This window comes from Dromiciops gliroides, chromosome 4 (genome assembly GCF_019393635.1).
Source record: "Dromiciops gliroides isolate mDroGli1 chromosome 4, mDroGli1.pri, whole genome shotgun sequence".
Lineage (NCBI taxonomy): Eukaryota > Metazoa > Chordata > Mammalia > Microbiotheria > Microbiotheriidae > Dromiciops > Dromiciops gliroides.
In genome coordinates this window covers 158222809-158247801 of record NC_057864.1, presented here as the reverse complement: position 1 = coordinate 158247801, position 24993 = coordinate 158222809, and the positions used below count along the sequence as shown (strand labels likewise).

General features: G+C 43.6%; 1 protein-coding gene across 1 annotated transcript in view; it reads right to left on the bottom strand.

Annotated features, from left to right (window-relative positions):
* IQGAP3 (IQ motif containing GTPase activating protein 3) overlaps positions 1–24685 on the bottom strand; it is a 61489-nt gene extending 36804 nt beyond the window's left edge. The window contains exons 1-15 of the mRNA XM_043963809.1: positions 24623–24685; positions 21773–21860; positions 16635–16791; positions 15846–15923; positions 14511–14587; positions 13884–13951; positions 11258–11371; positions 10769–10947; positions 9331–9418; positions 7853–8016; positions 7637–7724; positions 4749–4912; positions 3725–3882; positions 1968–2089; positions 1648–1811 (exon numbers count right to left, since the gene is read on the bottom strand). Coding sequence (XP_043819744.1) covers positions 1648–1811; positions 1968–2089; positions 3725–3882; positions 4749–4912; positions 7637–7724; positions 7853–8016; positions 9331–9418; positions 10769–10947; positions 11258–11371; positions 13884–13951; positions 14511–14587; positions 15846–15923; positions 16635–16791; positions 21773–21860; positions 24623–24659 — 1746 coding nt within the window. The 5' untranslated portion in view covers positions 24660–24685. The remainder of the gene's footprint in view (positions 1–1647; positions 1812–1967; positions 2090–3724; positions 3883–4748; positions 4913–7636; positions 7725–7852; positions 8017–9330; positions 9419–10768; positions 10948–11257; positions 11372–13883; positions 13952–14510; positions 14588–15845; positions 15924–16634; positions 16792–21772; positions 21861–24622) is intronic.
* Between the last annotated feature and the right edge of the window lie 308 nt (positions 24686–24993).

The window sequence follows — 24993 nt, the reverse complement described above, 5'->3', positions numbered from 1 at the left end:
CCTGACCCAGATCTTCTAACAGGCATCCCAACCTCTTTTCATCTACCTTTGCCCACAGCCAGCAGAAGCTGTGACCTCTTAAAAGGGTCCGAGGATCTAACCAGCAATTCGCCAAAGAGGAAGCACAAATTGTGAACGAATGCTTGAAAAAGCTGAAACCACATACCCATCAAGATAGCAAAAATAAACAATGTTGTATTAAAGGCTTTGTCAGCTGGTGGTTTGGGGAGACAGGTACCCCTGGACATCAGTGACTATACAAATGGAGCATGCTTCCTGGAGAGCAATCAGAAAGTCAATTAGTACTGGAAGGCATGCTGGGCTTAGAATTGGGACAGCTGGGTCCGAATTCCGGTACTGCCATCTACAAAGTGATCTTGGGTCTAGGTAAGAGGTGATGGCCTCTCTTTTCCCTTCTGTAGAATGGGAACAATACTTGCACTTTCTACTTCACAAGTTATGATGAGGAAAACTAGAATCAATCCACCAATCAACAAGCATTTAAACGGTCACTCTGTGCCAGGCACTGTGCTAGGTACTGTGGATACAGACAAAGAAATAGTCTACAGGGGAAGCCAATAAATGCATATATAGAGATATAAAAACAGATACAAGATGATTGTAAGGGGGAAGTTAGGAATTGTGGGGATCAGGAAAAGCCTCATGAAGAAAATGGTCACTGAGCTAAATCTTTTTTTTTTTTTTTTTGGTAGGGCAATGAGGGTTTAGTGACTTGCCCAGGGTCACACAGCTAGTAAGTGTTAAGTGTCTGAGGCCAGATTTGAACTCAGGTCCTTCTGAATCCAGGGCCGGTGCTCTATCCACTGCATCACCTAGCTGCCACTGGACTTTAATGAAAAGGGGAATGGTGTGGTCAGATCTACACTTTAGAAAAATCCCTTTGGCAGCCGTGAGGAGGAAAAACAGGAGTGGGCAGAGACCGAAAGTAGGGACACCCATAAGGAGGCTATTTCAATAGCCTAGGTAAGAGATGATAAAGGCTTTAATTAGGGGGGTGGGCTGGGTGGGTAGGGAGAAGGGGAGGCAGAAAATGAAGGCAACCTCAGCAACCTCTATGGGATGAGGGAGAGGGTGGAGTCAAGGATGACATCAAAGCTAGGATCCTGGGAGACTGGAAGAGGATGGTGGTGCCTTGAGCAGCTATTGAGGAAATTCAGAGGAAGGGTGAGTTTGGGATAAAAGATAATGGGGTCTGTTTTAGACATTTTGAAATGAAATCAACAATACAACGATCCAAGACAATCCCAAAGGACTTGATCAAGCATACTATCCACTTCCAAAGAAAGAACAGATATTGATGAAACACAGACTGAAGCGTGCTATTTTTCAGTCTTTCATTTTTTTTCCTTTTATTCAAGTTTTCTTGTACAAAATTACTAATATGGTAATGTTTTATTACACAATCGTATATTATAATCCATATCTGATTGTTTACCACCCTCAGGGAAGGGGAGGGAAGGAAGGAGGGATAAAAATTGGAACTCAAAACTATAAATAAAAATGTTTATTTATTATTATTATTCTTTTTAAAAAGTATGATTCAATCTGCATTCAGAATTCATCAGTTCTCTCTCTGGAGGTAAATAACATTTTCTGTCATGTTTCCTGGATAATTCTCAAGCCTACCTGGGACTTCTTTTTCTTGGCAGAGGTCAGGATATGGTGATACAGAGGGCCAACAGGGAGAGTGACATTATCGAGGCCGGCAGAGGGCAACAGAAGGGCAGTTAAGGTCTTCTCTGGTTTGCCCTGATCCAGGGCCTCATTGATGAGACTGACTGCGAGGATCTCTGGTGGAACAGGAAGAGTCTATTAAGAAAGGGGAGCCCAAGGCTGCATTCTATGAATAGAATGCATAGCAAACAAAAGCCGTTACAATGACCAGTACTGGGGGCAGTGAGTCTGATCCCTGACGTGATCCATCCCATCCAAGACCCAAAACTCACGATCTGTCTCCTCCTGGACTTGACCGTTGACTTGGCTCACAGTGGCCTGCAAGTCATTCCAGCTAAGGAAGGCCCCGGCCCCATTCCGTTCCTGCCATAGCCTTCCCAGGGCATCAAAATAACTGGGGATTAAGGAAAGACAAGGTAAATTGGAGAAGGATGAGGGGTTGGAATCTCACAAGACTTATGGGTCAGGAGAGATGGAGGATTTTACTTCCCAATGAGAAACTAAGGCTCAAAGAAGAGACTAAGAATAGTAATAGCTTACATTTTATCTAAATCTTTTAAAGGTTACGAAGTGATTTCTCTACGACAACCCCACGAGGTAGAGTGCAAGTACTGGCACCCTCATTTTACGGATGAGGAAACAGCTTCAGAGGTGAAAAGATGTGTTCAAGCTTTCATAGCTACTGAATCTCAGAGTAAGGCCTTGAATCCAAGATCCAGCCATTTTTCCATTTTCGACCATCTTTCCACTTTCTCCAAGCCTAATGAAGGAGCTCATTTCCAAAATCAGAGACAATAGACTTGCTCCCAGGACACGGACTACTTCAAAACCTTGTTTTCTTGGTGCTAAGGACTTGCCAACTTGCAAAAGTTCCAAAGGGACAACATGCTCTTAAGTACCTTACTCCCCTTTCCACACTTTTGCAATCCAGCCAGCCTGGCCTCCTCTCATCTCCCATCTCCAAGCCTTTGCACCATTTATACTCCGTGCCTTCTTACCTTAGCCTCTTGTGTCCTAGATCCCTTGTGTCCTTTTTTTTTTAGTGAGGCAATTGGGGTTAAGTGACTTGCCCAGGGTCACACAGCTAGTAAGTGTTAAGTGTCTGAGGCCGGATTTGAACACAGGTACTACTGACTCCAAGGCCGGTGCTCTATCCACTGTGCCACCTAGCTGCCCCGCTTGTGTACTTCTAAACTCACCTTCTAAGGGAAGTCTCTCCTAATGCCCCCAGCTCTTAGTAACACCTGCTCCCTCCAAAGAATCTTGCATTGATTTTGCATATATATATATATATATATATATATATATACACACACACATATATATTTATACATATACTGTGGATTATGGATAGTGGAAAGATTTATATATGCATATACTTCCCTCTTTCTCCACCCTCCCCTCAAATTCAATATAAGTTTCTTGAAAGCAGGGACTCTTTCTTTCTTTTAGCCTTTTTTATTCCCAGCACTTAGCACACTGCTTGGCACCTACTAGACATTTAATAAATGCTTACTGATTGAAGGATCATCTGTAAAATGGGTCTAATAATATTTGCACAACTCATCTTGTTTATTCATTTCAGTTGTGTCCAACTCAAATCTTTGTGACCCTGTTTGGGATTTTCTTGGCAAAGATACTGGAGTGCTTTGTCATTTCCTTCTCCAGTTCATTTTACAGATGAGGAACTAAGGCAAAAAAGGTTAAGTGACTTGCCCAGGGTCACACAGCTAGTGTCTGAGGCCAGATTTGAACTCAGGAAGATAAGTCTTTCTGACTTCAGGCCCAGCACTCTATCCACTGAGTCACCTAGCTATCTTCTATTCACCTACTAAGCATTTAATAAATGCTTATTGATTGGTAGATCATCTGCAAAATGGGTCTAATAATATTTACATTATCTACATCACAAAGCTATGAGGAAAGTACTTTGTAACCCTTAAAAGTACCATGAAAATCAGTTGTTTTCATTTCAGCTGCCTGTTTTTCTCCTGTCCCTAAGGTTTTAAAGATCCTATGTCTTGCTTACCGTTGGGCATTCTCTCCATCCACTTCAGCCAGGCCCAAAGCTGGGCTCCCCAGACTGTTCCAGAAGCCCCCAGCATCCCCTGCCTCCAGGTACCGATTAATTTGGGCAACAGCAGAAAGCATCTCCAAAGCCACAAAGAGTTCCTCCTGAGCCAGTTCCTAGGAGAGAGGCATGGAAATCCCCCTGACAAATGTGGAGCCTTAAGGGTACCCCCCCAACTGATGGGATTTAGAGAGACCTGAGTTCGAATCCTGCCTCCAGTGATTACTAGCTATGTGACACTAGGGAAATCACATAACCACTCTCAGACTCAGTTTCCTCGTTTGTAAAATGAGGATAATAAAAGCACCTACCTCCTAGGGTTCTTGTGGGGATCAAATGAGATAACATATGTAAAAAGCTTTGCAAACCTTAAAGTAATTTATAGATATGACAGTTATTATTACTACACAGCTTCCTATCTCCCTAGCCCACATTCCCATTGCAAATATACACTGCACACTGACTCTTTCTTCTGAGTAGGATGTGTTCCCCATTCTGGCCCACCACCCCCTATTATCTAATTTCCTCCAACCTTCTAGTCTTCCGTTAGAATCCTCTGGATTAAATGTCCTATCCTCTGGACTCCATGAATCCTAGTCTTCCTCCAACTGTCCCCTTCTTTGAGAAGGCTTCTGAGGCTTATCCACCTCTGCCCAGGTCCCCACCTCCCGCCTGGCTCTTCCATCCCCCACCACAGGTATCTAGATCTCTGGCCCACTGGATCGTCTGCTCTTGTTCCTGTGCTTGTGCTTTGGAGATGTGGGATCTCCCCCAAAGGCTAAGGCTGGCCCCCGTTCCTCCCTTCAGATTCCTCCTTATGGCCTAAAGCGAGGTTGCTGGTGTTAGATCAGGGGTTAGAGATCAGCGAGATTTCTGTTCTAGTAATGGGCAGAGGACCATGGGGAGAGAAGGGGAGTACCTTACAACTATCCATAATCTCTCTTGTTGTCAGGAGACCCTGTGTCCCCTTCTTGGGACTCACCCCTTCCTGTTGCCGCTGAATCAAACTTAGTTCCTGCTGGTACATGGATTCAGCAAAGGGATACACCTCAGGTAGCTGGGCTTCAGGGCACATGAGCTCCCTCACTGTATCTGCTGCCAGCCCTCTCTGGATGGCTCGATTAATCCGTCGCACGGCCTGGAGCACTGGTAGGGGTAGAGAAGAGTTGATTCAGCTGGTCTTTCAAGCAAAGTATCTGCCCCCACTCCAGCCCTACCCCACAATGTGGCAGCATCAAGTAGTTTAAGAAACCACTCCTTGTACCAAATGACCCAACAATGCCATTTCTAGGACCACGCCCTGAGGCTGCTGTTTTTGTACTTTCAGTACAAAAACAAACCTAGCTGCTTTATTTGTAAAGGCGGGAAGCTAGAAACAAGCCTGTGTCTTCCCACTGGGGAATAGACGGATAATTATGAAATATCATTGCAATGGTTTAGTATTATGTTAAAATAAAATGACATGGGGTGGCTAGGTGGCACAGTGGATAGAGCAGCGGCCCTGGAGTCAGGACTACCTGAGTTCAAATCCAGCTTCAGACACTTAACACTTACTAGCTGTGTGACCCTGGGCAAGTCACTTAACCCCAATTGCCTCACTAAAAAAAAAAAAGACAGCTATGATGACTACAAAGAAACAAGGAATGGATTATATGAAGACACACAGACAGGAGATAGTAGAATTAAAGTCAAATGCACCGTGGCTGTTTTAAAACAATGACAACAACACCGCAGCATTTTGACTTGATACAAAGAGCTAGACTTGAAATCCAAAGACCTATATTCAAATCCCAGCTCAGACACTTGGAGTGCTATGTTACTTATGTGAGCAAGTCACTTTAACTGTTTCTTCATCTGTCAAACGGGGAAAGCAATCTCACAGCAGTGTTATGCCAACAATGCTTTCTAAACCTTAAAATGCCGTAGGAACATAGGTAATTGGTTTTTGTTTTTAAATCATGGCAGAACCTTATTTTAAGCACAGAGACAGAGAAGAGAGCAGAAGAGGATAGACTGTAAATAAATTGCTAGGCTCCCTAATGTGTAGACAAATTTTTAGAACAACCTTGGATGGTGTGTTGGCAGAAGAGGGAGAAGGGAAGGAGGTTGCCCTCAGGTGGCCAGATACCATAGCAGTGCTGAAAGAGGGTGTGAGGTCGGGTTAGATGATTTGCAATTGAGTATGGCAAGTCTCTGAACTCAGAATGCCTTGATGTTCAATGAAAAAAAAAAAATGGTTGGGTCCCTGCTCTTTGCATCATAAATTGACGACTTCCACTCCATCAAAACATGAGAGACAAGCAGAGGAAAAAGCCAATGAACAGACTAAAAGCACAAGAGGAGAAAGATGAAGCAGGGCCAAGTTGCCTTGGCCATGCCAGCCCCAGAGGCCTCGAGATAAAAGCCCAGACCCCTTCATTATCCCTGGTAGGAACCTTCAAGAGGCATTCCCCTATGAAGTTCGCTATCAGCTCTGATGCAGGACAGTTCCACCATCCGATAAAGGGCTTTTGTCACCATCTGACTCCTCCCTGACAAGGGACATTCCATCTTTTAATGCAACATCTACCCTGCCTGAAATAAGTTTGCCTGATTGCGTGGTACTGACCCTCTTGTCACACTGGGCTAATATTGTCTTCTTGGTGGCTAAGTGTAAACAATTTTATAATAAATCCTCACTACCTTTTGTTGTTTGGGAGGGAGAAAAAAGAGAAAAAGAAAATGGTCTGGACTTGCTACCTTGGGTCAGGTTGATATTATAAGAGAAATTCCCAGGACAAAGGCACGAGGTTTCCCTGGGTGAATCCCATGAAGAATCTGATTCTACAGGAAATCCTCAGCAAAGCCCCCCAGCCTTGAGCAGTCCTATAGCAAATTAGTGGGCAAAAGTGTCACCCTGTCAAGATAAGCAATCAAAGGGAACAGCTAGGTGGCAGAGTGGATAAAGCACCCACTGGCTCTGGATTCAGGAGGACCTGAGAGTTCAAACCTAGCCTCAGACACTTGACACTTACTAGCTGTGTGACTCTGGGCAAGTCACTTAACCCTCATTGCCCCACAAAAAAAAAAAAAAAAAGAAGTCATCTAATCTAAGAGGTTAACCAAGAGGTATTTTAATAAATATAAAAATACCTATGATAAACTAAATTGCAATGTTAAAATTATATACAATGGGGCAGCTAGGTGGCACAGTAGATAGAGCACTGGCCCTGGAGTCAGGAGGACCTGAGTTCAAATCCGACCTCAGACACTTGACACTTACTAGCTGTGTGACCCTGGGCAAGTCACTTAACCCCAATTGCCTCACCAAAAAAAAAACAAAAAAAAATTATATACAAAATTTATACATAATTGTAAGAATATATTATAGATATTTATATAACGGCCAAAACAATAAGAAAAGTCTGTCTTATTAAGCAATAGGAAATTGTATTAAAGAAAAGAGCACTGAAAGGTGAAAAGAAGTCCCCAACAGATAAGCAATCAAAATGTCCCTTCTCCTAAGCATCTTAGTGATTTCTTAGAAGGCAAACTGTAACTTACAATTTGCACTGGACAGCATACTTTACCTTACTTCTCAGTGTAGTTGAAGAGGCTAAGACAGGCAGCAGCTACTGGGAAACAGAAGAATGCCCAGGAGAAAATAACCCCCACTGAGAAGCACACATGCCTTACAAACCCAAGCCTGTTTTAGTAACGAGCAAATAGCACGATCCCCAATTCCTGAAACACACTTTCTGACACTGTCTTCTAAGCATTATCAAGTAGTCCAGGAATGAGGTAGGTTCCACGTAGGTGAGAGTTGCCATGCCCCTCAGAGGGCTGACAACCTGTCTAGGTCAATAATCCATCACAGGGCAGGTGACTTACTAGCAAGTTCCTGATCGCCTTTAGCATTGGCTGCAGCCACACCAGCCTGGACCTCCTCCTTCTCCAGGAGCTCTACCAAGCCCAGCTCCTTTAAGAGGCAAAAAAGATTACCCAGAGAGTTAAGGGTGGTTATTTGTGTACATGTGATACCCACCCCCATTAGACTGCGAGGGGGCTTCCTTGCAACCAGGTGGGATTTCCGCCCCTCTCACTTACCAGTGCTTTCTGTTCTCTATCTAAACTCAGTTGCTCCAGGTACCAGTCACCAAAATCCCTCCTCACTCCTCGAAGGGCCAAAGCTGAGTCATAGAGAGCCTCGAGCAAGGCCCCAGAATTCTGTCTTTCCAGAGATTCGTCAATGGCCTCCAGAGCTCCGTGAACTAAAAGAAATCCAAGCTTAGCTTTGAGCCATTTGGGAGGGACCAGCGGCCCTCCAATCTGCCCTCCATCCACCCCATCGTCTGTAACCAGAATCACCTGAAGGCAGCAGCATTTCTGACTATTCTTCCCTGCTCCAAAACCTCCAAAGGTTTCTTCCTGTAAACTTTGGGGACCTTCTTTCCATCAGCTCCCCACCTCAATGGTCTCTTAGCTCAGGCTCTACTCCAGTCGGGCAAACCTGTGCCTCTTCCACGACCCAAGCCTTTGAATGAGCTGTTCCTCACAAACGCTTTTCTCTTTTTCAACCTCCTCTCTTCCCCAACTCTCCCTTCCCAACTTTTTCATATTTCCCTCCTTTCCCAAAGCCATGTTTCTTTTACTTTGGTCATTAGTGTTTGTCTCTCAAATGGCAACTTATTCAGGACAGAGATCAACCCTTTTATTGGCACAGTTTGCATTTGCCACAAGAACAAAAAAGAATATGAAGGCTTCATTCTGATCTAGATTAGGGATGTGAGGGATAGGGGGAAGGGAGAGAATGACCCACAGAAGAGGTGTCAAACATACAGGCCACCCAAACCAGATTAAAATGTCATTTGGAAATTTTAAATAAATAAAAATACAATCATATATAGATAACATTACATTTTAAAACCGAGTCAATATGTGGCCCACAGGGATCCTTACGTATGGATTAGTGGACTCCATTCCTATCTCAGTTTGACACCACTGGACTAAAGGACTGGACTAAAGGATGCTAACAAGGGGTTCTAGGTGACATTTGCCACAAAATCTCATCAGTGTTGGAGGCTGGGACAGCCCTATGATGAGATATACAAGGTAGGCGACCACCTGGGGCACAAGGGACCTTTTATATAAATGCGCATATCTTAAACACCAGAAAACCCCACTGTCCTCAGCCCATAGAGATTTTTTTTTTACAGTAAATCAATTCCCATGTGCTACAGTGAAGAGATTAGCAGCATGTATGTGGTGTCATGGAAGGAATGCTAGATTTGGAGTCAAACTACCAGAGTCTGAATCTCAGTTCCTCTACTTATTATTGACTGGCCTTGAATCATTTCACTCAGCAGGGGCTCCAGTTACCTGTCTGTCAGGTTGGGGCTAAGCATGGGGGCACTGGACCAGATGACTAAACGGTCTTCCAGTTCTAAATCCTATGATTCCAAGATTTCAAGCAGGGGCCAAAATCTTCAAACTTCAATGAAGGACCAACACTTTGTCCAAGCTCTGACTACATGTCCTGCATTGGATCTATATTCGAAGCTTCAAATCCTTTCATCCTTGCTTACCATTGACTTGGTTGATATTGCCCTGTATCTCTGCCTGAGTCAGGTACTGGTCGTAGATGTCATGGCTCTCTCCATCATCCTGGAGGTACTAAGAAGAGGGTGGAAATGCTAGCGGGAAGAGGTCAAACTTGAGATAAGGCCTCTTCTTACTTTGCTTCCTCCCCCATTCCATCAGATTTCAGTCATCTCTTCCGGGTTCCTCGACTCCCTCTACTACTAGAGGTCTCACCTAGTCCAGGAGCAAACCTAAATGTCCATCCCCCTACCACCAGCACATCTAAGCTAAGCTTAAGAATCTATACAGGGGTAGCTAGTTGGTGCAGTGGATAGAGCACCAGCCCTGGATTCAGAAGGACCTGAGTTCAAATCTGGTCTCAGACACTTAACAATTACTAGCTCTGTGACCCTGGGCAAGTCACTTAACCCCAATTGCCTCACCAAAAAAAAAAAAAAAAAAGAATCCAGTCTCATCCAGTAACTTTCCAGGGTCTCTGCTCTTCATGAAGACTGAACCCAAGAATCCTCTTCCATAGAACCCTGGCCCTTTGGAGCCCATTCTCTTCTTAGATCCCTGCCTCTGAGGCAATGAAGTGACACAGAGAGCCTGGAATCAGAAAGACCTGAATTCAAATGTAGCCTCAGATACTTAGTAGCTGTATGACCTTGGACAAGTCACTTAACTTTTGTGTGCCTCAGTTTCCTCAACTATAATATGGAAATAATAGCACCACCTACCTCTCGAAGATTATTGTGAAGATTAAATAAGATGATATTTGTAAAACTCTTGGCATACAGTAAGCACTATGTAAATGCTTAGTCCCTCTCCTTTTAGTTCAATTTAATTCAATAATTTTTCAATGCCTACTGTGAGCCAAGTGCTATGTTAGGTTATAAACACATTTTTATTATTATCAAAACTGACATACTTTAAAGTTTACAAAGCACTTTACATATAGCAGCTCATGTGAGTCTCACAACAATCCTGAGAAGGAGGTACTACTGGTGGTATTATCCAAATTTTAGAGAAAGGGAAACTGAGTTTCACAAAGGTTAAATACACTGCCTATGGTCACATGGCTAGTGTCAGAGGTATTTTGAACACGTCATCCTGACTCCAAACCCTGCAATCAATCCACTATGCTATAGTACCCTCTTCCAGCTTCTCATGGCTCTGCCCTGGCCCCTTTCCCATCTCCCTGGACCACCCAGAGAATTGGGTATTTCTTGACTCTTCTGACACAGGATCTCAAAGCTAGCACTCACTCCCTCTCCCTCTTCCTCTTCCTCTCTCTGAACTTTCCCCCAGACCACATCCATCCACAGGAGAGAGTGGGGCAGGGAAGATTCCCCGATACCTTTGAGAGTGAAATTAAGGCCTTGAAATGGGAGTTAAACAACTCTTCCTCAAGTCAACCAACCCAGCCCCAAGACTTCTCACCCTGTTCTTGGAGTTGGCCATTTTTTCCATCTTCACTTGGGCTAGCAGCTCCTGGTAAACAGCAGCCAAGGGCTCCCGGAGATTCCCCAACATGGCATTGGGGTTTTTCAGTGTGGCCAAAGTGTCTTCCACCACCCCCCTTTCCACTGCTTCATTGATGGCAAGAACAGCAGCATGAACTAGAAGGCCAGAGGTGGAAAGTAAGGGTGTTAGGGCAGGAAGGGTGATGAGGCATGGAAAACAAGTTAAAGGGACAAGAAGCAAACTTTGGGTTGAGATCAACCTTGGTTGACTTTGATTCTAATTCCAGGTTGATGTCATAACTTCCTCAAGCCCTCATACACTAGCCAGGTTGGAAGGCCCACATGTAGGTGGGAGATGAGGAAAATCTCCTTTTCAGGATGTGTTCTTTACCTTTGAACCTAGAGTTTCCCACCCATCTAAAGCACCACTCCTGGCATTCCTTGTGCAGAGTCAGCTGATACCTACCAGAAGCCTCATCCACAGAGAGCTCACTAGCCAGGATGCCCCCGATCTTGCTGAATGCCGGCAGCTGCAGCCCATACTTAGCCAGCTCTGAGGTCATGTTATTGATCTCCTCCTCTGCAAAGATATCGCAGGTAAATTCAAAGCACTGCAATTGCAAAGCACCATCCCTCCTGAAGCTTTGATAGCTGCCCTATCTCTTCTTCCCATCATAACCAAATTCTTGGAAAGACACATCCCCACTCTTTGCTTCTATTTTACTCCCTCCTACTCACTTCTCAATCCCTAGCAATCTGGCTTCCAAAGCTACTCGTCAATTGAGACTCCCCCCAGCCCCTTCAAGGTTACCAGTCATCATTTAACTTATGAACTGGATGGCTTTTTTCTGCCCTCCTCCTCCTTGACTTCTTTGTAGCTTTTGATGTTGTCAGGCTTGCTCTTCTCTTAGTTACTCTTGCCTTTTATGTCAATATTTTTTCTTGGCTCTCCTCCTGAGGGTCTAATCATTCTTTCACAGCCTCCTTTGATGGATTATCACCCACCCCATGTCCCTTAAGCATAAGCCTTTCCCAGAGCTCACTCCTGGGCCCTATTCTCTTCTCTTTATGTTTTCTCTGTGTAATCTCATCAGTTCCCATGGGCTGAATTATCTCCTCAGGGGTGACTCCCAAATCTATATATCCAGCCCTGCCTCTCTTCTGAACTCTAGTCCCCAGTCTCACACACAACCAACTAACTGCCTCCTGGACATCTCCACCTCAAACTCAACATGCCTAAAGTGGAGCTTATATTCTCCTCCCTCCTTCCCCAGGCCCATCCTTCCCCTAAAACATCCCTATTTTTTCTATTTTACCCTTCAGGAAAGTAGAAGGGAAAGGGGAGGGGGGTGATAGAAGGGAGGAAAAATGGGGGGAGGGATAGTCAGAAGCAAAACACTTTTGAGGAGACAAAGAGTGAAAGGAGATAGAAGAAACAGCATGGAGGGAAATACAGTTAGGAATAGGAAGTGTGAAAAAAATTTTGAAGCAAGTTCATCTGATAAAGGCCTCATTTCTCTAACATAAAGAACTGAGTCAAATTTATTAAAATAAGAGCCATTCCCCAATTGATAAATGATCAAAAGCTATGAACAGGGGGCTGCTAGATGGCAGAGTAGATAAAGCACTGGCCCTGGATTCAGGAGGACCTGAGTTCAAATCTAGCCTCAGACACTTGACACTTACTAGCTGTGTGACCCTGGGAAAGTCACTTAACCCTCAATGCTCCACAAAAAAAAAATTAAATTAAAAATTTTAAAAGTTATGAACAGTTTTTAGATGAAATAATCAAAGCTATCTATAGTCATATTAAAAAATGCTCTGACTCACTACTGATTGGAAAGATGCAAATCAAAACAATTCTGGGGTACTACTTGATACCTATTGGATTTGATAATAGAAGAGGAAAATGACAAATATTGGAGGGGATGTGGTGGAAAATGAGATAGTAATGCACTGTTGGTGGAGTTGTAAACTGATTTACCTATTCTGTAGAGCAATTTGGAACTATGCTCAAAGAGCTAGAAAACCATGCATACTCTTTGACCTAGCAATATCACTACTAGGTCTGTTTCTAAAAAGAAGTAAAAAATCATAAAGGAAAAGGACCTATATGTACAAAAAATATTTATAGCAGCTCTTTTCTGGTGGCAAGGAAATGGAAATTGAGAGGATGCCCATCAATTGGGGAATGGCTGAACAAATTCTGCTATGTGATTGTGATGGAATACTATTATGCTATAAGAAATGAGCAGGATGCTCTCAGAAAAACCTGGAAAGACTCACATGAGCTGATACAAAGTAAAACGTACTATGTATAAAGTAACAGCCATACTGTAAAATGATCAGCTGTGAATGACTTAGCTATTCTCAGCAATACAATGATTCCAGACAACTCTGAAGGACTTAGGATGTAAAATGCTATCAAAAAAACTGATGGTGTCTGAATACAGATTGACACATACTTTTTTCAAACTTTTTTTTCTTGAGTTTTTTTGTCTGTTTTCTTTCACAATATGATTATGGAAATGCTAATAAATAAGTGAATAAATAAATAAATGAAACTTCACCCTTACAGTCATCCAGATTCACAAACTCAGAGTTACTCTTGTCTCTTCCTTCTCACTTGTCCCCTATACCCAATCAGTTGCCAAGCTTTGTTCCTAACTCCACAACTTCTCTCTCTAATGTATCTTCTTCTCCACTCACATAACTATTACCCTAGCTCAGGCCCTCATCACCTCTCACCTGGACTATTGTTCAGTCGTTTTTTAGTCATATCTGACTCTTTGTGACCCTCTTTGTGGAATTTTTCTTGACAAAGACACTAGAGTGGCTCGCCATTTCCTTTTCCTCCTCATTTTGCAGATGAGGAAACTGAGGCACATGATATTAAGTGACTTGCCTAGGGTCACACGGCTAGTAAGTGTCAAGTGTCTGAGGTCATATTTGAACTCAGGTCCTCCTGAATCCAAGGCCGGTGCTCTATCCACTGTGCCACCTAGCTGCCCCCAGGAACTTTAAAAATTTTAGCTGAATTCAACTGAATTGAATTGAACTGAATTGTTGGGTAGAGAAGGAAGTGAACCCACCTGTAAATTTTACTTTACCATACAGGTCATGGATCTGAGGTGCCAATCCCAACCGGAAGAGGAAGAGACTGGGGAAAAACAGGAGACAAAATTGTGAAGGAAATTTCTTCCTTCCATCATCTAAGGAACCAAGTGACCTCAGGCTCCCATAACTCTCTTTATCCAACCAAGAGGAAGGATTTTTGAAAGAGGGCTACAGAGAAAGCTTGGGATGTTTTCTAAGAAATGAGATGAAAAAATTCAAGGAATCTCTCTCTCTCTCTCTCTCTTGGATATCCATCTGTAATGAGGGTCATTAACAATCAATCCACCATTCATTCATAGAAGGCTGACCTTACCTTAAGGGCCTGGCTCAGGTCCACTCCTGTGGGAGCCCCCCTCTCCATGCACAACTCAGGGACATCTCCAGCTCAGCCTGTGGCCACAGTTACATCCACAGAAGGAAAAGACCTCCACATGCACTCACTCATATGGCACTGCACAAATACACCGCTCCACATATCTGGGCTCTCACATTCCAGGCAGTTTTCCTTCTGGTCCTTCCTCCAACCTCCCCATATATAACATGCCAGCTGTAGGGGAGAGTCTATTGTAGGTAGGAATATAGGTGATGGGAAATTTGCTCACCTCAGGGCATGGATGCAGTAGACCACGCGTGGCATGTTCTTCTTGTCATAAATGTCTGTAGTCTCAGGAAGAAAGGTCTGTAGGAGGAGCCAGCCTATTAGTGCATGTAGTAAGTCTTGTAGATGCACCCAGTTTGAGGAGGGAAGAAATTCAGGGCACCATTTTTTAACCTTTCTAACTGTGGGTGGCATTTAGAGAGGCAGTATGGCACAGTGGATAGAGAGCTGGTTTCAGAGCCAAAACCCGGGTTCAAGTCCTGCCTCTGACGCATCCTGGCTTTGCAACCCTGGGCAAATCAATTTACCTGTCATTGATCTAGGGAACCTGAAAGACTATAGGTTGCAGGAGCAGCTGGGTGGTGCAGTGGCTAGAGCACCAGCCCTGGAGTCAGGAGGAGCTGGGTTCAAATCTGGCCCCAGACACTTACTAGCTGTGTGACATCCCGAAGGGCAAGTCACTTAACCCTTATTGCCTCAAAAAGAAGAAAAAAAAGACTATAGTTTGCAGAGAATGTAGATAATCTGCATTGGCAGAGGGAGTTTTCTTATCTGTGAGTCCTTTATAGGAATGAAATCACAGTGGGTGCACCTTACCTCAATGACTCAGGTTTATCTATGGTCTGATTACCCCTATTCCTATTTCCCACTAGGTGGGGAGGAGAGGGAAAGGTCAACATTGACATAAATTCATGCCACATTAAGGGGCAAACATATGAAACTGGCAAATTTACACAATAAGCCCCGATTTCTTAGTTTCCACATACTCCTAAAGCCGGAGAAAAACAGGGGCAAATGTAGATCATTTTGGCAGCCTATAATCTGATATTTTACTATTGCTTCTTCCAGTTTTGGAAGGGCATTCCACTATATCAGTGCCAGAATTTGTACTTTTGTATTCTTTTTTTTTTTCTGAAAATATGCGTCATATTTATATAGACAATGCATTTATTAAGTGTTTACTATGTGCCAGGCACTGTGCTATATTTGTATAAGGTTTTAAGGTTTGCAAAGTGTTTATGTACTATAAACACAGAAAAGTAGCATATATATTATATACAAAGAAAATCTCTTATTGCACATATCCTTACAACTCCCAGGGACTCAGAAGGAAAGCATAGAGGAGAATTCTCTCCCTTGTACAGTTAGAGAAGGGATACGTGGCCTGTGTGAAGTCATATCAGTCCCAGAGCTATTTTTATAAACTTTAGCTAGTCATTAAGGAACATGGGAGCCATAGGGCAAAGGAGCTGATGGAGACAAAGGAGCGGCACAGAGTGGGCAGGAAGGAGTGACAGGTTCCAATTCTAATGCCCAATATAGACGGGTCCAAGGTTACCTTAGGTAGGCCAATGTGAGACACTGCAGTCAGCCAGAAGTTGATGTTATCAGTGTGACGGAAATGTAGGCCAGTTGCCTAAAGAGGAAGAAAAGAATGTCAGTCTCCCCATAGTTCCAAGAGCCCCTTATAGACAAAGCCTGTGCTGGGCACTGGTGGGAAGATCCAGAGGAAGGAGTCTGTCTGTTGGGGAGACAGAACAGTACTCCAGGCCACAGACAGGACCGCCCCCCCCCTCCCCCCAAGGTCTGATAGGAGAAGGTGATACAGCAGGATAAAGACCTAGACATCAGTGCTGGGGGGAAAATTGAAAGAAGGAAGGTCGGGTCCAGGAAATTTCCAAAAGGAAGGGGTGTCAGAACCAAGATAGGAAAGAAGAGGGGGCAGCTAGGTGGCGCAGTGGATAGAGCACTGGCCCTGGAGTCAGGAGGACCTGAGTTCAAATCCGACCTCAGACACTTGACACTAGCTATGTGACCTTGGGCAAGTCACTTAACCCTCATTGCCCAACCAAAAAACAAACAAACAAACAAACAAAAAAAAAAAAACAAGGAAAGAAGAGACACAGGGGAAGGTGAAGAGAAGCACCAAAGTATCTTTGATAGGCAATGATTTAGTGGTCAGGGGCCACTTGATTTCTTTAAGCCTACTGTGAAGTGGCCCTCACATGTGAAAGAAGCACAATTCACTCTTTAGGAAGCCCACCCATGGTCAAAGGAGGAAGATTACCCCCATGGGTGAAAGGTAGGGAATAGGGAAAGAAAGCTGAGCCTTTGGGTGCCCCCTCACCTTATACCGCATTTGCTCCAAGTCATAGATCTTTTTGAAGGGAACCATGTCAGGGGCAAAATAGTGTCCTAATTTGGCCAAAATAACCCCATTTCGAAGGCTCTCCTCCAACTCCACTGGAGAAGGCAGCTCTTCCTTAAGGCAGGCTTCCATCCAACTGTGGACAAAGTCGAAGAAGTAGGTAGGTTGTAGCCCCTCTGGCTGGGTTCCCAGGGGCACTCAATTCATTTCAGGGCATGTGAATCTTGCTCCCTGAGCCCTGGGTCCTCCAGAGTCTAGATCAGAACTGAACACCTCTTCCCCAGCTTAGGAATCTCTCCTTCCTATTCTTCTTTCTGACCCCATCTGTTCTCAGCCTACCTTCTCTCTAATCACCCCCACACACCTAGAACTGTAGAATTAAAGATTTAGAGCAGGGGAGAATCATCTAGTAGAATGAAACATCCTGGACACTGAAGTGGGAGTCAGGCTAGAGCGCATTCTGCAGCAGCAGTGGTGGTAGGCCTTGGAGGCAGCAATAGTCTTGGGAGCTCTCAACCCAGAGATGATAAGGTGACAACTCGTTAGAAAAATTACACAGAGGGGGTGGGTAGGTGGCACAGTGGATAAAGCACCAGCCCTGGATTCAGGAGTGCCTGAGTTCAAATCCAGCCTCAGACACTTGACACTTACTAGCTGTGTGACCCTGAGCAAGTCACTTAATCCCCTTGCCCCGCCAAAAAAAAAAAAAAAAAAGAGAGAGAAAAATTACACAGGACACTTTCCTGGCCCTGGGTGCAAGACTTGATGCTATTTGTCAACTCAATTACCCAAACACAGTTCTGATTTGTGGTTTCAGAGTGTAGAGGAGTGCTTCTGGTTGAGTCACAAGGAAGCAGGGGCCTTAGTCACAACTGGATCAAGAGGAGCAGGGGCCTTTCCTGGATAAAGACTAGAGCACAGATTAGAAGAGCAGTGACCATGACTCTCCTGGGATAATACCACCTTGCACGGGAAGCTAGGTGGCTCAGTGGATAGAGCACTGGCCCTGGAGTCAGGAGGACCTGAGTTCAAATTTGACCTCAGACACTTAACACTCACTAGCTGTGTGACCCTGGGCAAGTCACTTAACCCCAACTGCCTCACCAAAAATAAATAAATAAATACCACCTTGCAAGCACCGAAAACTTTGCAGAGCCCCAGAATTAACTCTGAAAGCAGCAGCACAAAAAAGCCTGAAGCTCCCTACACTCAGGTGAGTAGAACCCAACTTTAACATAAAATTCAAAGTCAAGAAATGAACTAGGAAAATGAACAAACAACAACAACAAAAAAGAACTTGATCATAAAAAGCTACTATGGTGGCAGGGAAAACCAAGATACAAACTTAGAAGAAGAGAGTAATGTGAAAATAGTGCTGTCTTTTTTAAAAGCCTCAAAGAAAAATGCTAACTGGACCCAAGCACAACAAGAATTCCCAGAAGCATTAAAGAAAGCAATTAAGAGTGGTAGAGGAGGGGAAAAAATTGTACAAAAAAATATTTATAGCAACTCTTTGTGGTGGCTAAGAATTGGAAATCAAAGGAATGTCCATCAATTGGGGAATGACTGAAGAAGCTGTGGTATATGATTGTAATGGAGTGTTAATGTGCTATGAGAAGTGATAGCCAGGATGATTTCAGAGAAACCTGGAGAGACTCATATGAACTGATGTATAGTGAAGTGAGCAGAACTGGGAGGACACTGTGCACAGTGACAGCAGTATTGTTCTATGAGCAATTGTGAATGACTTGACTACTCTCAGCAATGCAATGATCCAAGACAATCCCAAGGGACTAATGAAGCATGCTATCCACTTCCAGAGAAAGAACTGATATTGATTGAACACAGACTTAAAAAAAAAGGGCACTTGTAGATTGTACATACATAACCTATGTCAGATTGGTTGCTGTCTTATAGAGGGGGGAGGAAAAGGAGGGAGGGAGAAAAAATTGGAACTCTAAATCTTATGAAAATGAATGTTGAAAATTACCTTTACATGTAATTGGAAAAAATAAAATAAATGTTTGTTGCAAAAAAAAAAAGAGTGGTAGAGGAAAAATAGGGGAAAGAAATGAGAGCAATGCAAGAAAATTATGAAAAGACACACAAAAAACACTGAAAAAATAACAAAAAATGGAATTGGCCAAATGGAAATAGAGGTACAAAAGTTCAATGAAGAAAATAATTCCTTAAAAATTAGAATTGGGGGGAAGCTAGGTGGCGCAGTGGATAGAGCACCGGCTCTGGAGTCAGGAGTACCTGAGTTCAAATCCGACCTCAGACACTTAACACTTACTAGCTGTGTGACCCTGGGCAAGTCACTTAACCCCCATTGCCTCACTAAAAAAAAAAAAATTAGAATTGGGCAAATAGAAACTAATGACTCCATAAAACATCAAGAAACAATAAAACAAAATAAAAAATGAAAAAAATAGAAAAAAATGTGAAATATCTTATTGGAAAAACAACTGACATAGAAAATAGATTGAGGAGAGATAATTTAAGAATTATTGGACTATCTAAATTAAATAATTTTCTCACTTTTTTGGGTTTTTTTTTGTGATACAGCTAATATGGAAATGTTTTGCATTTCACATGTATAAACTGATATTATATTGCTTGCTATCTCATTGGGTGGGGAGGCTAAAGGAGGGAGAGAATTTGAAACTCAAAATTTAAAAGGAAAAATGTTTTAAAAAATTATAAACTAAAAAAAAAATGAAACATCCCTCTTATAGCAATGATTTCATTAGTTGGTTATGAGGTAGTTTGGTTAGTTGGTTATGAGGCCCACCCTCTATCCACTATCCCTCATAGAAGAGGCAGCGGGGACCATGAGGCCAGAATGTCACATTCGTTGTTAGACACAGCTTCTGTACCAGATGTTTTTTGTTTTGCTTTATTACAAGGAGGGAGATTCAATTTAGGGGAGTTGGGGGAAATGATAGCAATGTAATGAAAGATATCAGTGCAATGTTTTTAAAAGAAAGAGAGAAACTAATCTAACCTCTCATTTTATAGAATGACAGTGAACTGTCGTCCAAAGGAGTGAAATAATTTGCCCAAGATCACACAGGGAAGAAATATCAGAGCCAGAATTCACACCCAGATCCTGATTTTAAATCCAATGCCTCTGCTGCTATTACTGCTGCTGCTACTACTACTACTACTACTACTACTACCACCTAGAGAGTATTTATATAGCTCCTTAAGGTTTTCAAATAACATATAAATGATTTTTTTTGATCCTCACAACAAACCTAAGAGGTAGGTGCTATTATTATAACCCCATTTTATAGATGAGGAAACTGAGACAGACAGAGGTCCAGGGTCATACAGTTGCTAAATGTCTGAGGCCAGATTTGAAGTCAGGTTTATCTAATCCTCCTATATTTCAATGTCCTCTTCAACTCATATAGAGAAGCCTCCTTTTTGAGAGCCTTCTTTCCCCACTCCAACCTCTCTCTCCTACCTTCATTCTCCTCTCCTCCAGAATATCTTTCCTAATTGATCTGAGAAGAAGAGATGGGATTCCAGTAATTGCACCCAATTTTTTTTTTTTTTTTAGTGAGGCAATTGGGGTTAAGTGACTTGCCCAGGGTCACACAACTAGTAAGTGTTAAGTGTCTGAGGCCAGATTTGAACTCAGGTACTCCTGACTCCAGGGCCGGTGCTCTATCCACCACGCCACCTAGCTGCCCAGTTGTACCCAATTTTGAATACCACTCAAACAGGCTTTAACCCAGACCTTCCCAATTTCGTCATGCAGAGAATTTGTTCACCATTCTCTCCATGTGTCTCTTATTGTCTATGTCCATCCTCATCAGCATATCTGTCTTGGACAGTGCTCCCAGAGGGCAGAGGCTGTATCTGCCTACAAGAGCTCTACAGCCCAGAGCCTTTATCCACATTTTGATGATGATGGGAGTGACAGGGAATCTCCAGGGCATAGAACAGGGAAGGCAAGATGGTGAGGTAGGACTCAGGAAACTTGGGCAATCCAATACTACTCCTATTACTAAAGAGTAATGTAACCTTGAGAAAAGCATCCCCTGAGCCTCAGTTCCTGAGGTTAAAAACCAGTAATGACGTCTCCAGTGTGAGTGTCCCTTGCATCTGAAGGAAACCTGCCCTCAAAGAATGGGGAAGATGACCCCAGTAAGCCCCTTATATCCATGAAGAGAAAGGGAGGGAACAAGCCCTTCCTACCTCACAGTTACTCCTAGGATCAACTGAAATGACAAATAGTGAAGTATTTTTTATAAAACCATTAAAATGCTAAATGAATAGAGAGACACAAATTTTTATTTTCTGGACCTGTGATTTTATTGAATCTCTTCATGAGGCCATAGATCTGCAAATGCCTTTCGATTTATATTCTTAACAAATTTGTCTGGGGGCTCTGAGTGGTTTAAGTGGCTTGCCCCAGGTTACACAGCCAGTGTGTGTCAGTGGAGGGACATACACTCAGGTCTCCCTGGCTCTCTATCCATTATGTTGCCTTTTCCTCTCTGAGGTATGATGATGGTTATTATTTAAATAAAACTGAGGAGGCAGCTAGGTGGCGCAGTGGATAAAGCACTGGCCCTGGATTCAGGAGTACCTGAGTTCAAATCTGGCCTCAGACCCTTGACACTTACTAGCTGTGTGACCCTGGGGAAGTCACTTAACCCCCATTGCCCCGCAAAAAAACAAAAAAAACAAACAAATAAATAAAACTGAGAGGCGAAGTGTGGCAGGCAGGATAGAGAGCCAGGAAGACCTGAGTTCCAGTCCCTTCCTGACACATACTAGCTATGTGACTGACTTCTCCATGCTCCAGACAATTCTCTTAAGACAGAAAAAGTCTTAATGTGCATTGGTGGAAGGAGTTTCCTCATCTGGTAATTCCCTGTATTGATGAAATAATAGTTCTGGTACCTATCCCTAACCCTGGCTAGAGGCGGTAGGATGAAGGAGAAGCACAATTATGAACTGGCACCCTGAAAATTCTATTCATTCCTTGTCCACTCCCCACTTACAATTTGGTTTCCCTGTTCCCGCTTAATATTGCCCTGCACACCTCCCCTCATCCCTTGGCCTCTTCTCTTGGCCTCCTCCTGCCCACCTCTACTCACCGTTTGGCCTCCTCTAAGCGGCAGAGATATTGATAGGCAACATTCTGCCGCCTCTGTTCATCCATCTCCTCTGCAGTGAGGCGTTCATCTAGAAGGAGGGAGGTATGACACCATCAAAAGGGCACCAAATTCCTCCCCTGCCTGAAAACCTGAAATAATTCCCATCTGATGCTCACTCATCCAGTCCCAATTCACTAGACTAGACTCCTCCCAGGTTAGCTTGTCTTGCCCAATCATATGGGAAAAAATACTTTGTCCAGGCCCAATGCTCTGTACCCCCTTGGACTCCAGAGAGGCCATCCCCGCCTTGTTCAAATGTCCTTCTCTCACCTTTCCAATGATTATTGTTTCCTTCTCCACTTTTTCCACAGTTTCCTCCTTCCGGAAAGTTTCTCAGACTCTTCCTTCCAACAATGCCCTCCCCTCCCTGCCACTCTCTTCCCATCCCTCCTCTCCCCTCCAGGAGAGCCATCTTGGAGCTCTAGTCACCTGAATCCTTAGTTCCATCCTATCTACTTTCCTATTTAACTAAGAGTTCCCCAAGAGTATACTTCTGGCTCTTTCTTCAAAGGTCAGATCAAGGAGGTAAATGATATTTGCTTTTGCTAAAGCTAAATGACCACCTGTTGGATGGTATATATCTGTTAGAATTAGACTAAATGCCCTCTAAGGTGGCTTCTCAATTCAATGAAATAAACATTAAGCAAATGTCTTATATCTTCAGGGTGCTTTGATAGGCACTGGAGATACAAAGATTAAAAAAGAAAAAAAATCCACATTCATTAAGCGACATATATGTGCCAAGCATTTTGCTAGGGCCAGAAAGACAAAAAAATGAAAGTTTCTGCCTCAAGGAGTTTAAGGGAGACAATTATTTGCATATACACTAAATTATATACAAATAAATAAAAGGTAACTTTTCTGGGGAAATCAGGAAAGGCTTCATGTAGGAGGTAGTATTTGGCTGAGATTTTGAAAGAAACAAGGGATTCTAAGAGTCAGAGGTGAGGAAGGAAAGCATTGAATGCATTAGGTGACAACCTGTAAGAACACACAAAGAAGATGGAGGAACATACATGGCTAGTTTAGCTGAACTGAAGGGTGTGTTAAGGGGAATGATGTATGGAGCTATGTTGTAAATACATTTGGCTTTAAATGCCAAACACAGAACTGTGTATTGGATCTTAGAGGTAATAGGGAGCCACTAGAGTTGATTGAGGAGGGGAGTGACATGGTCAGACATTCTATTTAGGAATATCCCTTGGGAAACTGTGGAGAAAACTTAAGGAAACAACCCGGTCAACTGGAGGGGTTCGGGGAAGGCTTCATGAAGGAGGGGAGCACCTAAGCTGAGGGTAGACAGAAAAGAATTTTGATAGAGATGGAGAAGTACATTATTTTTGGAACAGGGAGTATATTATGTTTGAACTCTAAGATTCTCGATTTTACAAATTTGAGATCCAAGCAATCTTAAAAAAAAAAATCCTCAGGATAGTTAAAATAGAAAACTACTCACCAAATCTTCCCTGACCATATTTCTCTAGGCCCCTTTGGATCCCAACCCACCATTCCCCTAATCCCCATCCCACTATTCAAAAGAAGCATCTACTTTAGCAGACACAGTTAAGACACTTATTTCCCTACCCTTAAGCTCCCACCCAAAAAGATTCCAAAGAAAAATGAACTCAGAGTGAATTAAAAGTAGACACAGAGTTCAGTCAATTTATTTTTGACCCAGCACTTAATTTCTATGGCTAATTATTTTTAGCTGACTGTCAAATTTCTTTTCGAGGAATTTAATTTGAATTGGCAGTCAAGTGAGGTTTTTAAAAATACACTCTCAGGACCATATTCCAAGTGACAGGCCAATGGCAAGAAATCCATCAGTTACTCCAAGGGAGGAGCAAAAAGAAAAAAGGATTGGCAGTTAAGCCTGGAAAGTAAACTGGTAAATGACTTCACCCCAGAGCTATGAATCGAAAACTGGGCAGGACTCTGTGTGGGTGGGTGTGAACAAAACAGCACTCTTTCTTCAAGACTTCTTAAAGTCTTTAGCCCACTCTCACAAGCTTAGGTTTCCCCTCCTTCTACAGATTCACGGACTTTGCTTTTTGGAGCTCCCCAAAACAAAGGCACATCGGTTTGAGGGAAGAAGGGAAAGCAAGGGGAGGGGGTCATTTTCCATCCAGGAGGCGGGACTGAAACCCCAGAATTCTCAGGAAGACAGTGAATTGTAAAGATTGCTAAGTTAAGAGTCCAGAGATCTGGGTACAGTCACGTCTCAGGTCTGGCACAACCGTGACTCTGGACAATTAACAGCTCCAAGCCTCAGTTTCCTCATCTGTAAAATGCTTGTCTCACAGCCTTGTTGTATAGATTAAAGCACTAATTAAGTTCTTTCCCCCCCAGCATCTAGCACAGTTCTCTACATAACCACTTAAGTTTTGCCTAATTTGAATTAATTGCCCTGATTTGAGGACCTGACCCCACTACTCCCTAAAGCCCAAGTAGGAGAAGTAGATAAACATCTTAGAGGCTCCGACACCCCTTCAGACCCCGCTGCTGTTTTCCTCCGGCCCCATTTTTCAGAAGAGGAAGCTAAGGCCTTTTGGGTTAGTGACCTGCTCAAAGCCACCCAGCAGATAAACAGCAGAGTCGAGGGCTCTAATCCACAATATCTAACCCATACAGCCAGAGCCCAGGTCTCCGGGAGCATGATAGCACTTAGCGCAGTGCCTGGCATATAGTAGGCGTTTAATAAAAGCTTGTTGACTTCCCCATGCTGCAATGCTACGGCTCGAGGCCCCAGCCCCGTCCCTTCCCGACCCTAACCCTCTGCCCGTCACTCACAGGCCGCCCCGCCCGGCCTTGCTCCGCTCCCCTCCATCTTCCTCCAGCTCCGGCTTCGGCTCCTGCTCCTGTTCCTACTTCTGCTTCTGCTCCTGCTCCCAGGTTTGAATCTCCCGCCGCCACCGCCCCTCACAGCTGCAACAGTCCAGCCAGAACACTTCCGGCCCGCCCCGCAGGGCCTGCTGGGATTTGGAGTTCCCAGGCACTTTGGATTCTCCTGCTCGGAAGAACAGGCAAGTGCAAACTCGGGCCGGGAGATCATGGTTCTCTTTCCAGTTACTTCTCCTTCCTTCCTTTCCTCGCTGTGTACCTTTTGCCCTTTCCCTCCTCTTATCGTCTCCAGCTCACTATAACGCCCCCAGCCCTTGCCC